The following is a 16,400-nucleotide window of genomic DNA, read 5'->3' as shown; positions in this document are numbered from 1 at the left end:
ATAAATGATAATAACCCCAAACTTCATACAAAGTTTGTATATAATGTACTGTATGTATATAGACCTTTCTGCTGTATCCTACAAAAATGAGCTGCATTTAACCCCCCCCCCACCCACTTTCTTCCCTCCCTCTCCCTCTCAGCTGGAGAGGAGGATTTCAGAGTACTCTTCTTGTGAAATATCCTCATAATCCCCTGACTATGGCCAAATCTTACATTAAAAATCATATTTTAGTAGGAATCCATTGATACAGGTTTGAAAGTGGTCTGACTTATAGTTTAGACATCAGACGCCTCCATGTCCAGAGATTGCCTCCACATTGGTTTACATTGTAAGGTGTGATGTGGCACTCCAACTTTCGGGGCTTACAAAATCTAAACCGTTCGAGTTATTACAAAGTTTTTAATAACTTTTGTTCAGCACAGTGTCATAATTCATGTCTTAAAGTTTGAAGCCGATACCATTAATGCCCTCGGAGGAGATAGTGTTTGATCGGGGTCCAAAATTGGCACAGTCGTATTTTGATGGACATATTGCGGACTTCCTGTTGGATTTAGGTCAGGGGTGTCAGCGTATGATTTGTAGGTCTTGATGAGACGAATAACTGAGTTTTGGTTCAATCTCTTTATGACATTCCTACGTGCCGTGGCGGCCATTTTAGTGACATAGGTGGCGCTATAGAGCACATTTTGGCACTTTGGGGGATAATTTTTACATTTTATCAAATTTTTCACCAGACCTGATGTGCGTGCCAAATTTGGTGAGTTTTTGAGCATGTTTAGGGGGTCAAATTTAGGTCTGAAGTGGTGAGATAATAAATGAAGAAAGAAAGAAACAGAACAGAAACAAGAGGGTCCACCATTAGACTCTAAGAGTCGTGTTACTTCAGAGTTTTTAAAATGTCTTCCATTATCCATTCTCAAAGTTTTAATGGTTGGATATTGAATCAACAGCTCTGCTAATCTGGCTGAAACTGTTCTTCCTGTTGCTGCTCTCATGGGTAAGAGTCGCCTCACACTGGAACCCTTATCTGCACAGATGAGGAAATATAATGGCCTGTGTATATCTGCATGAGAAAGGCCCTGCCACATCTGCACTAAACTGGGTGTGAGGGTGACGTGGATGAGTTTCCGCTCGTGCACACTCGGGGTAACTTTTCCTAAAGTTGATCACTATACCCCTGGCTTCATGTATATCCAGACCTGAGCCCCTTAATCTCTGTACCACCCTGTCTCCTCCAACATGCCCTAAACCTTCGTGTATTTGCTTTAACACGCTCAGTCGGTCAGGCTGTGGTACTTTGGTTAGACCTGTTTTACCATCTTTCCACTCTGGAGGTATGATTAATTGCAAAGGCCTCAGTCTAGCTGGCCGCTCCCGAGCTAACAAATCAACCTCCCTATTTCCTCCAGAGAGGTAGTCAGTGGCTTCAATGTGGCTGTCAGACTTCCTCATGCTGCTTCTCTGACACAGATTCTCATCAGGACAATGCACCAGGGATGGCCAAAGACAAGACGAAGACACCGAGTGAAATCTGACCATAGTTCTCGTTCCAGGAGGAGCTGAGCTATCATTAGGGTTCAGGGGTGAACTGTTAACCTCCCGACAGCTTGGTGAGGAAGGATGCCTACGGAGGGCTTGAGAGTGTGTCCACTGGCAGGGCATGAACAACCAGATCAAGACATATGTAGCCAAGTGTGACATCTGCAGGACAGTGGACAATAAACAACAGAAAGAAACACTTCCTCCACATGAAATGCTAAGCAGACCAGACTATCTGTCAGATACAAAGTCCACTACAGTGACAAAGAAACTGAAAGCCCATTTTGTCATTTCAGACAATAGACCAGAATACGCATTCAAAGAATTTCCAGCATGACTTCATCACCAGGTTACCCTCAGAGCAACGTAAAAGCAGAATCAAAGAGACTCGTGCTGAAAGCCAAAGCTGCTGGACAGGACTCTTATCTACCACCGCAACATGCCGTCACAAGGCCTGGACACTAGTCCAGCACAGAGACCACAATGCCGCTGCCCACAAAAGCAAGTCTTCTACAGCCGAAAGTCAAATGGGTACAGCAAGATCTGAAATAAGTCAACACCGTCAGTGTCCCTTCTACGACAGATCAGCTAGAGACCAAGACACTGTGTGAGAAAACAGCCACTTGAATCCACAGCGTCTGGAGAATAAGCATCATTAGGTTCGTACAGTTTGTTATGAAGAAAAAAAAATTGGGCTCGGGCCTGAATGTCTGCGGCTCCGGTCGGGTTCTAGTGTGTTCGGGGAAAACAGAACTTTGTAGAAACGCTGTCGTATCGCTGACAGGACAGATGGTGGCAGTAGCGCGGCGCTTCATAGGAAGAGGAAGAAACAAAAACACAACATCAACAACAACGGCGGACGCTTCATTCAAGTGTTGTTCTCTTTATCGTCTACTTTGACAGCTTGTTTAGAGTTAAACGTATCTATCGACCACCTTTCTCTGCTCAAACTGTTTACTGTTTCTTCTTCACTGGTTTTCTGTGGCTGACATGTGGGGGGGGGGGGGGGGGGGGGTCTGTTTAAGTTGTAAACAGACATGTCTGCAGTAAAATAATATAATAATATAATGCACTGAGACTGAGAGCTTCTTCATGTCACAGCTGATCTTTAATGAAACAACAGGACACCTGTTCTGATCAGAGCCATCAGATATTAGTCTGAGCCTGCAGACTCTGAACTTTCAACACGTTGGTTTGGTGTCTGATCTAAAGTCTGTTAGAGGTGTTTATAGATTTCCCCCTGCTTCCAGTCTTTATGCTAAGCTAGGCTAATTACATGAGAATGAAATCCATCTGAACTTCTCACACAGAGAACAAGACTATTTCCTGAAACAAACTATTCCTACACCAGCAGACTTTGCCTTACATGAGTGACCAGATGGTGGCGCTAACACAGTTAACTGTTTGTCAACCAAAGTGGAAGGAAAAAGAAGAGATTTAACCATTTTTTTAAACAATTCTTTCAATTGTTTTGTCATTTTAAGTGAAAACACTTTTAGTGATTGATCTAAAAAAAAACAACTTCACCCTCAGAAGTCCTGAAAGATGATATTAACGTGTTTGTTATGAAATAATGATTTGTGAGCACATATTCAGATCTTTACCTTGAAGTAAAAGTACCAATACAGCAATGTAAAAATACTCCATTACAAGTAAAAGTCCTTAAAGTTAACAACTCATAGACATGTGAAATGTGACCCCGACTACACACTGCTTTTTGTAAGACGTCAAAAGCCAAAAAGGTTGGAAACCACTGGTTTCATCTTTAACAATGTGTTGTATTTTAAAAGCTTGTTATATTATCCATTGTGTCAAATCTTCATCTGAAAAGTAACTAAAGCTGTCAAATAAATGTAGTGGAGTAGAAAGTACAATATTTCCCTCTGAAACGTAGAAAGTAGCATCACATGGAAATACTCAAGTAAAGTACAAATACCTCAAAATTGAACTTAAATACAGTACTTGAGTAAATGTACTTAGTTACTTTCTACCACTGGTTGTGTTTTCATCTATTTCCTCGTTAGTGTGAATGTGAGCTGACTGTGTGATTGTTTTAGAGGCTCTTTCCTCCCTCACTAACACAGTTATCTCACACACACATACACACACACATACACAGACACACACACACACACATACACACACACATACACAGACACACACACACACACGCACCGCTTTTATTCTCTTATCTCTGTGCATCTCGTTTGCTTCACCCCCTCCTCTCTCTCTCTCTCTCGTTTGATGGAAAATTGATCTGAAATGTAATTTTGTCTCTGAACCTTTTGTTTGACTCAGCAGGTCAGAAACCTTCTGTAGAATATAAACATGTCACTTTTTATATTTCTCTTGAATATTTCAGGTTATTTTGGTGTGAATCTTTCCTTCTCTGACCTCTGTCACTCATTAAAAGAGGAAATAAAAAATAAAATGCAGTTGAGCAACAATCATCAATGAAAACACGAGCCAAACATAAGATCAATACACCTTCGAGTCTGTCTAACAGCTACAACAAACACAGTAAACAACAATATAAAAACATGCAGGAAAATAAAAATGAGTCCTAAATGTATATAACATTAATATAAATCAATACATTTAAATAATGCAATTTTAAAAATGTCAACAAAAGCTAACAAGTAAAAAATATATAGATATATAAATAAAATGAATCTTAATTTCCAGATAAATAAAAGCTGCATTCAAAAAATAAAATAAATACAAAGTGATTCATAAACTAAATAGAAATACAATAAAGAAATAATAAAAAAATCAAATATCAAGGAAATCTCAACTGGAAGTGAACATTTAAGTCTAAAATAAAATCTAAATAAAAAAGAAAACTAAAACTGAAAATTCACAAAATATTAAAGCAAAATAAATAAAATAAATAAATAAAACATTAAACTGAATGATTCAACTAACTGACAGACAGGTGCGTCTTACCTGCACGACTGACGATCTGCTTCTCGTTGCTTCAGCTGCTGACGGAGAGACTTTATATGTGACTTGAGGAGGAAGAGGAGGACGAGGAAGATGTTTCCTCTCTTTTATTCTGATAATGATGAAAACAGACAATGTGGAGACACACACACACATCTACACACCAACAACGCAAATGATACACCCTCTGACCTGTGTGTGTGTGTGTGTGTGTGTGTGTGTGTGTGTGTGTGTGTGTCAGTAATTGTGAGCATCTGCTGTCCTTTTATTGAAGCCCTGGAACAACCTGCAGGCTGGAGACCTTATCACACACACACATCTACACACACACACACACACACACACACACACACACACACACACACACACACACACACACACACACACACACACACACACACACACACAGGTCTGTTTACACTGCTGCTCTCTCTGTATGATGTGGTTCATGTATGTTTGTCGTCTCATATGTGCAGTAACACACGTTCCACATTAAACCACATATAACAGATTCTTGTTTGTATGAAGGTGTTCAGAGTTCTTTGCTTTGCTTTGCTTGTTTTATTATGACTTCATTCTGTCCTCGCAGCCTATTGGTTAAAGAACAGGAATAACATATATCAGGCTTTGTGTTCAGTAACTCTCAGAGACCTGCAGAAACAGAAAACAAGATGAAGACAAGATAATAAAAGTACTGAACAACAAGTTAGAGAGACATGGGAGCACAGTGGAAGTTTCCTCTACCTGTATATTAAAGTACATAAAAGGCACTTATGCATGGCAGGTAAACTGCAGCAGTGCAGTAATATGGGGGGAGGGCTGGGGGAGGCTAACTGGGAGGCAGCTATGGGAGGGTGGGGGGCTTGATGGAGGCTTTGATGGCTCTGTATGGTGACCTGGGTGTGTTGGGTCCTTACTGGTGTTGCTAGCCTACTTGAGTAGACGACCAGCACCGTGTCCAGGTTTGGCAGCACAGTTCTCACAACCCTTTGTGCTGTTTTAAGCTCCTGGACCAAGTCAATCCAGTACAGCTGGCAGACCACAGCGGAGGATACAGAGGATTCTCTCTGTGCTGCTGCTGTACAAGTTTACTGGAGCTACGAGGGAAGAAAAGCTTCTGTTGAGTTTTCTTCAGCAGGTGGGAGGTGTTAAAGGACCACGAGAGATCTTTTGTTATATGGATTCCCAAGAATTTTATGTCATTGACACTCTCCACCCCTAGGTGGCGCCAGGACATCATGCTTGGAGAGGCTAAAAGTAACGGGGGGGGGGGGGGCACCATGTCAACACATAATGTGTTTTGTTTATTAACAATTAATTAAAGAAATAATTAATGAAAAAAATACTTTCATGATTGCATTAATCTTCATTCTACTCATGTTGTCAATTGTAAGTCGTTTTAAACACGAACAGATAAAAAACTGCTCACAAAGTTAGAAACATGTTTCCTGAAACACTGGATTGAAGAGTTCAGGTAATCTGATGTGGTAATCTGATCTGAGTTACAGATTAATGATCAGATGTGTCCTGCTGCCTTCAGATGCTGCAGGGATTTAATGACCTGAAGAAGCTTTTCATACAGTATAAAGCAGCTGCGGACAACAGACACTGTCAGAATCATATTCATTTATAAATCAACGCAGACTGCTTTACTGCTTTAAACTTGTTTTATGCTGATTTAAATGCATCTATTAGCTGGGGAGTGTTTGATTAAATATACTTTATTTATATTTTAAGCATTATTCTGTTACTTCTGTGCATTTGCTGGAATCAATCAATCAATCAATTTTTATTTATATAGTGCCAAATCACAACAAAAGTCATCTCAAGGCACTTTTCACATAGAGCAGGTCAAGACCGTACTCTTTCATTTACAGAGACCCAACAATTCCCCCATGAGCAGCACTTGGCGACAGCGGTAAGGAAAAACTCCCCTTTAACGGGTAGAAACCTCAAGCAGAACCCGGCTCTTGGTGGGCGGCCATCTGCTTTGACCGGTTGGGTTGAGAGAGAGAAAGAAAGAGGGAAAGGGGGGGGGGCAGAATAACAACAATCGTAACAACAACGACAACAGCAGCAGCAACAGCAACAGTCAGGGAAGGATGCCAACAGGACTGTGAAGGACCGCGAAGGCTCGGCCCAGAACCCAGGGTTTCCTGCGAGATGAGAAAGCGCAAAAAAACTCCGGGGAAGAAGCAAAGTTAGTGACATGCATTGATGTTACATGAATGCATACAGATGGAGAGGAGGAGGAGGAGGAGAGAGGAGCTCAGTGCATCATGGGAAGTCTCCCAGCAGTCTAGGCCTATAGCAGCATAACTAAGGGCTGATCCAAGGCGAGCCTGGTCGGCCCTAACTATAAGCTTTATCAAAAAGGAAAGTTTTAAGCCTACTCTTAAACATAGAGAGGGTGTCTGCACCCCGGACTGAATCTGGAAGATGGTTCCATAGAAGAGGAGCCTGATAGCTGAAGGCTCTGCCTCCCATTCTACTTTTGGTCTTCCTGGATCTCCTAAAGTCCACAATGATCTTCTTGGTTTGTGATTTTGTGTTCAGGACCAAACTATTGTCCAAACATCACATCATGACCAAATGTTGGACCTCCTCTCTGTACTGTGTCTCCTCATTGTTGAATATAAATCCCACTGCAGTGGTGTCAGCACACTTCACTGTAGTGTTAGAGGAGGAGGAGGAGGAGGAGGGGGGTGGAGAGAGTGAAGAGGGCCGCACTGAGCAAACAGCCCTGCGGTGCACCTGTGTTCAGGATGAGGGTCGAGGATTCTGACATTTTGTGGTCTGTTAGTAAGGAAGTCTCTAATCCATAAGCAGAGTGAAGAGGCTAATCCCAGGATGTTGACTTTGTCTACCAGTTTATGTGGGATTATAGTACTGAAAGTGAAGCTAAAGTCAACAAATAGCATCCTGACATTTGTGTTTGGATGCTCCAGGTGTGACGGGGCTGTGCGATAGAGACTCTGCAGATCTGTTTCCTCCAAAGGCAAACTGCTGGATGTAAGATGGTGGACTGTGAGATAGTAAAAGCATCTCAAAGCATCTCATAACTCTGAGGCAGGATGATGATACTCCGCCGGACTCCTCAGGACGCAGAATCTCCAGAGGAACAGAGTTCAAGCTTTCAGAGGTGTAATCTCGACCCCAGTTTCTCATATGAAGGCGTGTCGGTGCAGCAAACTGAACACACAAAATAACAAGAATGCTGCTGTTTGACTGAGAGAACCGAGCCGCCATCTTGACTCATAAAGCTCCATAAAGCCAAAGACTAAAGCTCCATGTGGACTGTGTCAGTGTCTGTAGTGTCTGTGTTTCAGTGTCTGTAGTGTCTGTGTGTCAGTGTCTGTAGTGTCTGTGTGTCAGTGTCTGTAGTGTCTGTGTGTCAGAGTCTGTAGTGTCTGTGTTTCAGTGTCTGTAGTGTCTGTGTGTCAGAGTCTGTAGTGTCTGTGTGTCAGTGTCTGTAGTGTCTGTGTTTCAGTGTCTGTAGTGTCTGTGTGTCAGTGTCTGTAGTGTCTGTGTTTCAGTGTCTGTAGTTTCTGTGTGTCAGAGTCTGTAGTGTCTGTGTGTCAGTGTCTGTAGTGTCTGTGTTTTAGTGTCTGTAGTGTCTGTGTGTCAGTGTCTGTAGTGTCTGTGTTTCAGTGTCTGTAGTGTCTGTGTGTCAGTGTCTGTAGTGTCTGTGTTTCAGTGTCTGTAGTGTCTGTGTGTCAGAGTCTGTAGTGTCTGTGTGTCAGTGTCTGTAGTGTCTGTGTATCAGTGTCTTTAGTGTCTGTAGTGTCTGTGTATCAGTGTCTGTGTATCAGTGTCTGTGTATCAGTGGCTGTAGTGTCTGTAGTGTCTGTGTATCAGTGTCTGTAGTGTCTGTAGTGTCTGTGTATCAGTGTCTGTGTATCAGTGGCTGTAGTGTCTGTGTGTCAGTGTCTGTAGTGTCTGTGTATCAGTGTCTGTAGTGTCTGTGTGTCAGAGTCTGTAGTGTCTGTGTGTCAGCGTCTGTAGTGTCTGTGTGTCAGTGTCTGTAGTGTCTGTGTTTCAGTGTCTGTAGTGTCTGTGTTTCAGTGTCTGTAGTGTCTGTGTGTCAGTCTGTAGTGTCTGTGTGTCAGTGTCTGTAGTGTCTGTGTGTCAGTGTCTGTAGTGTCTGTGTTTCAGTGTCTGTAGTGTCTGTGTGTCAGAGTCTGTAGTGTCTGTGTGTCAGTGTCTGTAGTGTCTGTGTTTCAGTGTCTGTAGTGTCTGTGTGTCAGAGTCTGTAGTGTCTTTGTGTCAGTGTCTGTAGTGTCTGTGTATCAGTGTCTGTAGTATCTGTAGTGTCTGTGTATCAGTGTCTGTGTATCAGTGTCTGTGTATCAGTGGCTGTAGTGTCTGTAGTGTCTGTGTATCAGTGTCTGTAGTGTCTGTAGTGTCTGTGTATCAGTGTCTGTGTATCAGTGTCTGTGTATCAGTGGCTGTAGTGTCTGTAGTGTCTGTGTGTCAGTGTCTGTAGTGTCTGTAGTGTCTGTGTATCATTGGCTGTAGTGTCTGTAGTGTCTGTGTGTCAGTGTCTGTAGTGTCTGTAGTGTCTGTGTATCAGTGGCTGTAGTGTCTGTGTGTCAGTGTCTGTAGTGTCTGTAGTGTCTGTGTATCAGTGGCTGTAGTGTCTGTTTATCAGTGTCTGTAGTGTCTGTGTGTAAGTGTTTGTAGTGTCTGTGTGTCAGTGTCTGTGGTGTCTGTATTGTCTGTATTGTCTGTGATTCTCTGTATGAGGCTCACTGTCAGTAATAATTACAGTCTGTTGTTCATAGTGTGACATCATGTGAGCTTGTTTATGAAATAAAAGCACAGACAGACTGTTTGTAACTTCAGGCTGAACAACAGCAGAATTATTATTGGAAGATATGAAGGTCGGATAGAAACCAGATGTGCAACCTTTGTATTATTTAAACTGCTCATCTATGTTCACATTATGTTATCAAAATCTCATGAACCAAAAGTTATTTGTAAATGAGTTATTCATTTTTCATGAATACCCCTCCTTTGTTTAAGTAACATGTGTTGCACTGTGAGCTTTGTGCACGTTGTTATTATTGTATCTTCTGTTTGTGGTTTGTACCAGCTGATCATAGTCTGTCAAATACATGAAAAATGATCAAAAATGAAATTTGACTTTTGTGTGAAAATGTTTTTTCTGATCTGATGGATGGAAACATGCTAACAGCAACATATCAGCCTGTTTGAACCAATATGACAGAAACAAATAAAAGCAGATGTGCTGCTGTAATATCAGCTGCTCATTTAGTCAAACAGTCTCCATTAAAGTCATGTGAACCAGCTGTTCACATGATGTTCAGACAACTATCACTGATCACTGTCATACTGAAGGAAACTTACACATGTGATGATTCTCAGGTAACTCTGATACAATATACAGTACTGTGCAAAAGTGTTATGTGCTAAAAGTAAAGTGAGGATGTTCACAAAAATAATGCTAGAAATTGTTTTTCTTTATCAATTAAATTCATACAAAGTTCAGTAAAGAGAAAAAAACCTTAATCAAATCAATATTTGACCAAGCTGTTCTCCTCAGTTCACCTGCACACACGTTTTCAAGATATTTAGTTGTTCCAAGCATTCTGGAGAATTTGCCACAGTTCTGTGGATTTAAACTGTCTTCATTCCTTTTTCTTCTTGTCACTGAAAATAGTTCTTTATGTCTCTGGCTGGATGTTTGGGGTCGTTGTCCTGCTGCAGAATGAATTTGGAACTGTTCATTCTCTGATGGTGTTGCATTATGGATATGAATCTAAACATCTAAAGTGCCTAAAACTTTTACACAGTACTGTATATATATATATATATATATATATTTAAAAAAAATCATAATTATAAAATTGTGTTCTCATAATCATGAGAATATTTCATAAAAATATTAACGAGAAAATTATGAGAAGATCTGTATCTCTGCTCATCTCACATCTCATAATTATGACATATAAAGTCATAATTATAAGGTGTACATCTTGTAATTATAAGATATTATATAATTATAATATATATATATTATAATTGTAAGTTATGATTATTATAAACGTCTGGTTTCACTTTCAGAGGCGTAATTTCACTCCAAAGTGTAAATAATAAAAAATTAATGGCAGAATTTCATTCTGGAGGTTTGATTTTCCGTCGTTTCCTGGTCCTGATGTGTGATTGGCTGAGACACCTGTCAATCAAACAAACACACCTGCGGATAATCGTGTCTTTAGGAGGCTCTGAGGTTCTTTATTGGAATAACGGTGAAGATTATTTTTCGTCCGTTTGGTGTCGTCATGTGTGTGTGAAGTGACTTCCTTCTCTGTCAGGTAATCAGCTTTAATCACCTGTAAACACTCACACATCCGCCCACCTGAGAGAGACACACGTTACTCTCTAATGACTCTTTATCGTAACGTTTCAAACCACATGAAGAAAAACCACACACACACACACACACACACACACACACACACACACACACACACACACACACACACACACACACACGCTGCAGCTCCTCAGCTCTACCTGTCTCCAGGTGTGTTTTAATCTCTCTGTGGTCGCTGTGGTGTCACGTATCAAACGTCCCGCCTCACCTGAGGCCGCGGGGCTTCCAGGAAGGAAGTGAGGGCGGCGCTGTCTCCTCCGACTGATGCGGTCAGGCTTCAAACGCACCTCCCGAACTTCTGAGGAGCAGAAGGTTGAAAGAGACGGATCAGAGGGGTGGGGAGGGGTATAAAAAACAAGCGCACCTGAAGGCAGCATCCAGCAGAGAGGAGCGTTAGAGACCTGACTCTCTAAGAGGCGAGGAAAGCTGAATTTATTCTGTAAAGAGATTTTAAAACAGCAGGAAGATCGTTTTTTCCCTGAGAGGACGTTATTGGAGGATTTAAACTAATTCGTCTGATAATCAGATCGATTATTAAATTGAGAAACAGCTGAGCTGTTTGTTAAAAAAAATTAAAAAACAAGTTTAGAAAAAGAAAAAGTGACGCTTCCTGACATCAGAGCGAGAAGGAGGTAAAAGGAGGATCCAGACGGTACCAGTGATTGATTGATTGATTGATTGATTGATTGATTGATTGATCGATTGGAGGATGACGATGACGATGATGATGATGATGCGGGCCATGCTGTGCGTGTCTCTGGTCTGCGGTTTGGCTCTGGACTCCAACACCATCAGATCCTCCAAAGAGACGCTGCAGAGCCACGAGCGGCCGGTAAGAGAAGAAACTGGAACTACTGGTCCCAGTTTGGATTGATCCTTTTTAATAAATAAATCATATATATATATATATATATATATATATATATATATATATATTTAACATCATATGTAATATGTAATCAGCGCGTTTGTATGTTACAGTTCAATCAGTACATCAGACCTGTGATGGGAGATGAACCCAGCTGATCAATACAAATGTATTATTGGTTTATTATTTGAAACTTCACTCTATGTTGATTTGAAGTGTTCTGAGCTGCTGCATCAAGTCTATTTAATGAATTAAATCCCTTTAAGTAATAATAATAATAATAATAATAATGAATAGTCTCACTTTTCAAAAGTTCACATTTTAATTGACCAATTATACAATCATTAGATTTTATGATAATGCAATAAAAACAGATAATTTCAGTAATTTCAGATGAAATAAGTTAAAACTGAAATAAAAAAAGTTAAATGAAAATAAAAACTACAGTAAAATCAGGAAAATTGTAGTTTATATAGTTTAATTGTGTTATATGATTTATTTACTGCATGACTTTATTGTTTTTTTTATGTTTTTTACATTTTCATAATGTTCAGAAACACAATAATGTGCGTATAAGAATATATATTAATTATATGCACACATCTGTTATATTCAACTTCAAATCTGATGTTTTATTTCTTGTGTGATGATTTTCTCACTTTCAACATTTTACTGTTTATTTACTGTTTGTGTGTTAATATTAATTTCAATAATAATAATTAACTGCTGTTGTGTCAGTTTTATATTTCTGTAATATTCCTGTTTGTGTTTACAGTAGTTTGTGTAGTACAGTAGTATAGTATTCTAGGTAGTATTGTTACTGGTAGTAAAATACTACATATAATATGATCTGTGTGTTTTAACGAGGAACTTTTACTTCATTAGTTTGGAGCTAAATATCAAATAGATTTTAATCATAAATATAAAAATATAAATTCAGTTGTGGGGTCAGATGCCCCCTGGTGGTTCAGAGCAGAATAGCATCTTCAACCAGCCTCATATGTGTCATTTATGTGTAAAAATGAATAAAGACATAACCGAGCTCCAAATGGATGTTTTATAAGCTGATCAGGTGAAGGTAGCAGGTAACTATATCTGTAAAGTATAAAGTAGCTCAACAATAAATGTCCACAGTCTTTGCTGTAAAAAACACAAACCAACTATCAGAACTGGGTTTGATTCAATGTAAAATGTTTAGCATTATAACTTTACGCTCACCTGTCCTTCAGGTGCGTCCCCATGGCGACCCGGTGGACCCGGCTGTACAACGACAGACGGAGGCGACGTTCAACGCCAACCGTCGACCGACATGTTCAACACCTGACTGCGACGCATCTGCAGTCAGTGACACACAGGTATTTAAATAATCATATTCTTCCTCTTTCTAACAACAGAAACATAAATACAAAGACAAACATTATATCTACATTTAACATCTTAGTAGAAGAAGAAGAAGAAGACAGTCATGGTGGGAATTAGTTTGCTTTCATCTCAGTGTTTCTGGGGTTTTTTGATCTGATATCTGTGAGGCTCCGGTCTGAGGAAACAAACCCACCTGTTTGTTCAGAGGAGCGTTTGGTTCAACATGTTTGTGACTGTTTGGCTCATTAGTTTTGTGTGTGTGTGTCAGAAGGGAGAGTGCAGTAACAGAGCTCGGAGGAGACAGTCCTCGCAGGACAGACAGGCGGACAGACAGGCGGACAGACAGCGAGACAGAGAGACAGACAGTCAGAGCGACACCGGCAGTTTCAACAGGACCAAAGGTGAGTCTGTCTCTGGATACTACGAGTCCCAGAATGCACTGCTGTAGCAAACATCCAATCAGAGAGTTTCTTCCAGTTTGTCTGTTTGTCCTACTGAGACGTTGATTCGTCAGTTTTGTGACATGACGGAGAAGCACTGATGCTGTTTGGAGGAAGAAATGAATAGTTCAAAGACTGATGTTGTAAACTTGCTCTTGATTTTTGGGATGTTTTATATTCACACCTACAAGTTCACAAACCAAAAACCAAACTTTAGTGTATTCAAAACCACTTTTAAAGGAGGTTCCCAGTGTTTCCAGTGTGTCAAACCAGCAGTCAGGTGTCTGTAATCATTCCTCCTGTTCATACTGGATATTAAAAGATCCACAGCCCTCGTTTTAGGAAATAATGCATTTAAAAGTCTGTGTGAAGCTTCTATTCAGCTTCAGCAGTCTGAGTTAGTCATATCAAGTGGATATCTGACACATTTACAGTCTTTGTGTTTCCCTGTTGAGCTGCAGGTGGAAGTTTAGTAACAAAAAGAGGAACTTTAGCACTAAAAAGACTGAAACGTTAAAAGATATCTAAACATAGCACAAACAGTAAGGAAATCAGTGTTTGGTAGATTATTTCTTTGTTGTAACAATGCTTCTTGGCAATAAATCTTATACTGTTGGAAAGCCTGTTTATTTCCCTTTTTAAATGGCGCCTGGCACCTCCTCCTCATGCTGGTCACCAGTCTGGCCACACTCTGCTGTGGGATGGCATCTCATTCTTCAACCAGCATTTGTCACAAGTCAGCCAACATGGTTGTGTTGGATACTCTGACACGAACAGCACGCCCAAGCTGATCCCACAAGTGTTCAATGGGGTTGAGGTCAGGACTGCTGGCAGGCCATTCCATCCTCTCCAACTCCCAAATTCTGGAGGTAGTCTCTGATAAACCCCACAAACCGACAAATGCTGGTTGAAGAACGGGACGCCATCCCACAGCAGAGTGTGACCAGGCTGGTGACCAGCATGAGGAGGAGGTTCCAGGCTGTTGTGGCTGTGTATGGTTCTTCCACACGCTACTGAGGCTCCTGTTTGTTAAATGAATCAATTGTTAAATTGCCAATATGTCCTCAAACTTCAATCATCCAATCCACCAAACACCAAACAAGAGTCAATGGCAGAATAAGCTGTTTGGCATCGGCAGAGAAGATTTGGCAAATTTTTCATGGGCGCGACCCACATACTCAGCTCTGCTGCTCATTCCACAAATGCATGTTCATACAAATGTGGCTCCATTTAAAAGGGAAATAAACAGGCTTTCCAACAGTATAAGATTTATTACCAAGAAGCATCGTTACAACAAAGAAATAATCTACCAAACACTAATTTCCTCACTTTTTGTGCTAAGTTTACTTGATTTGACTCATTTGGACGCTGAAGCTTCATATTAGCTTCAGAAGGAGGACTGTGGATTTTGTCCTCCATCACTTCCATTGTAAGGTCATTATGAAGGGATCTTCTAATGGTCAGTATGAACAGGAGGAATGATTACAGCAAGAAAAACATCTTTAATGTTCATTTAGGCTCCTGACTGTTGGTTTAATGACACATTTGATAAATTGTGAACCGTCCTTAATCCAGTTTTCTCTGCATCTTTGTTGTAAATTCAATTTTATCATTGAACTAAATAAATAAATAAAGTCTGTCCTCGTGTCCTGCAGCTCCAGAGATGTCCAGCTGCGTCCGGTCCGGCGACTGTGCGGCCGGTCTGTGCTGCGTCCGTTACCTGACCGGTAAACGCTGCCAGCGGATCCCAGAGGAGGGCGAGGCCTGTCTGCTCAGAGGCTCCAAGATGAGGAGGAACCTGGGACGCTGCGACTGTGGCGAGGGGCTGACCTGCACCGCCGCCAGCCGGGCGGAGCTCAGCAAAGCCAAAGGCCAGGGGGTGTGTCTCCCGAACCAGGAGCAGGGGAGAACAAGGCATTCTGGGAAGACAAGGAGGACGGCAGAGAGCAGCTGCTGACACATTTATTATAAACTTTGTAGCATTTGTACACTTTAATTTAAACCTTATTTACGTCTGTAGCAACGTGATTTAGATGTTTGAAACTCGTGCAGCACTGGAAGAAGTGCAGTAAAAATACTGCATGAAAAATCCTACTACAGTAAAAGTACATAAGTATTATGAGCTTGATGTAGTTAAAGTATTGCAGTAAAAGTACATAAGTATTATGAGCTTGATGTAGTTAAAGTATTGCAGTAAAAGTAGTAGTTTGGTCCCTCTGACTGATATATTATTATATATGACATCATTAGAAATATTGGATCATTTGAACATTTATTGAAATGAAAGCATGTGAGAAGTTTAGAGGGAAAAATCACTATTTGGTGGAGCTGTTAACAACTCATAGACATGTGAAATGTGACCCCGACTACACACTGCTTTTTGTAAGACGTCAAAAGACAAAAAGGTTGGAAACCACTGGTTTCATCTTTAACAATGTGTTGTATTTTAAAAGCTTGTTATCACCTCTGGCGGCCATGTTGGACATCTGGGACCTATTAGCTAGTTAGCATAGCATCTGCTCAGCTGACTCACCGACTGTCGTCACATGTGAAGCTGCTGAAACCAGTTTGTGTTCAAACTGGAAACGTCACAAAATGAAGTTTATTCAAACCAGACAGGAATAATAATAATAAATATGGTGATTTTAGAGTGAGCAGCGTTCAGCAGCTGGAACCAACGAAGAAGAAGAACAGAGCCAGCTGTTTGATCTTCATGTTACTGACAGAAACTCTCCTGATGATGATGTCATCGTCCTACAGCTTCACTTCCTGTCTGATCAATCACATTTTGTGATTTTGGCGGATGGATAAGAAAAGAGAATTTTTGAGATTTTTGCATTACAAA

At 40.7% G+C, this 16,400-nt stretch overlaps 2 protein-coding genes across 4 annotated transcripts in view; one reads left to right on the top strand and one right to left on the bottom strand.

Moving 5' to 3' along the window:
- Positions 1–13,045, bottom strand: part of LOC121904709 (chromaffin granule amine transporter) — a 31,721-nt gene extending 18,676 nt beyond the window's left edge. For 2 of the 3 annotated variants that reach the window (XM_042422577.1, XM_042422579.1), the window contains exons 1-3: positions 12,972–13,045; positions 11,026–11,183; positions 4,489–4,597 (exon numbers count right to left, since the gene is read on the bottom strand). The gene's annotated coding sequence lies outside the window, so the exon portion shown is untranslated. Of the gene's footprint in view, positions 1–4,488; positions 4,680–11,025; positions 11,184–12,971 lie in introns of those variants that run through there. The other variant, XM_042422578.1, reaches the window with a different exon arrangement.
- LOC121904710 lies at positions 11,287–15,669 on the top strand. Its single transcript, XM_042422580.1, has 4 exons — positions 11,287–11,717; positions 12,983–13,108; positions 13,384–13,516; positions 15,211–15,669. Exons 1-4 carry the CDS (start codon positions 11,595–11,597, stop codon positions 15,510–15,512), a joined length of 684 nt encoding a protein of 227 aa, XP_042278514.1. The 5' UTR covers positions 11,287–11,594; the 3' UTR covers positions 15,513–15,669.
- Positions 15,670–16,400: the final 731 nt, after the last annotated feature.

The sequence above is a fragment of the Thunnus maccoyii genome, chromosome 9, assembly GCF_910596095.1.
Source record: "Thunnus maccoyii chromosome 9, fThuMac1.1, whole genome shotgun sequence".
NCBI classification, from domain to species: Eukaryota; Metazoa; Chordata; class Actinopteri; order Scombriformes; family Scombridae; genus Thunnus; species Thunnus maccoyii.
This window is presented reverse-complemented; position numbering and strand designations above follow the sequence as displayed.

Bases quoted from the DNA above. Each gene is read 5' to 3' on its own strand.
- LOC121904710 (XM_042422580.1), top strand. From the start codon at position 11,595: ATGACGATGACGATGATGATGATGATGCGGGCCATGCTGTGCGTGTCT. The intron at 11,718-12,982 runs GTAAGAGAAGAA...CCTGTCCTTCAG, and splicing joins TGCAGAGCCACGAGCGGCCG to GTGCGTCCCCATGGCGACCC. The intron at 13,517-15,210 runs GTGAGTCTGTCT...CGTGTCCTGCAG, and splicing joins CAGTTTCAACAGGACCAAAG to CTCCAGAGATGTCCAGCTGC.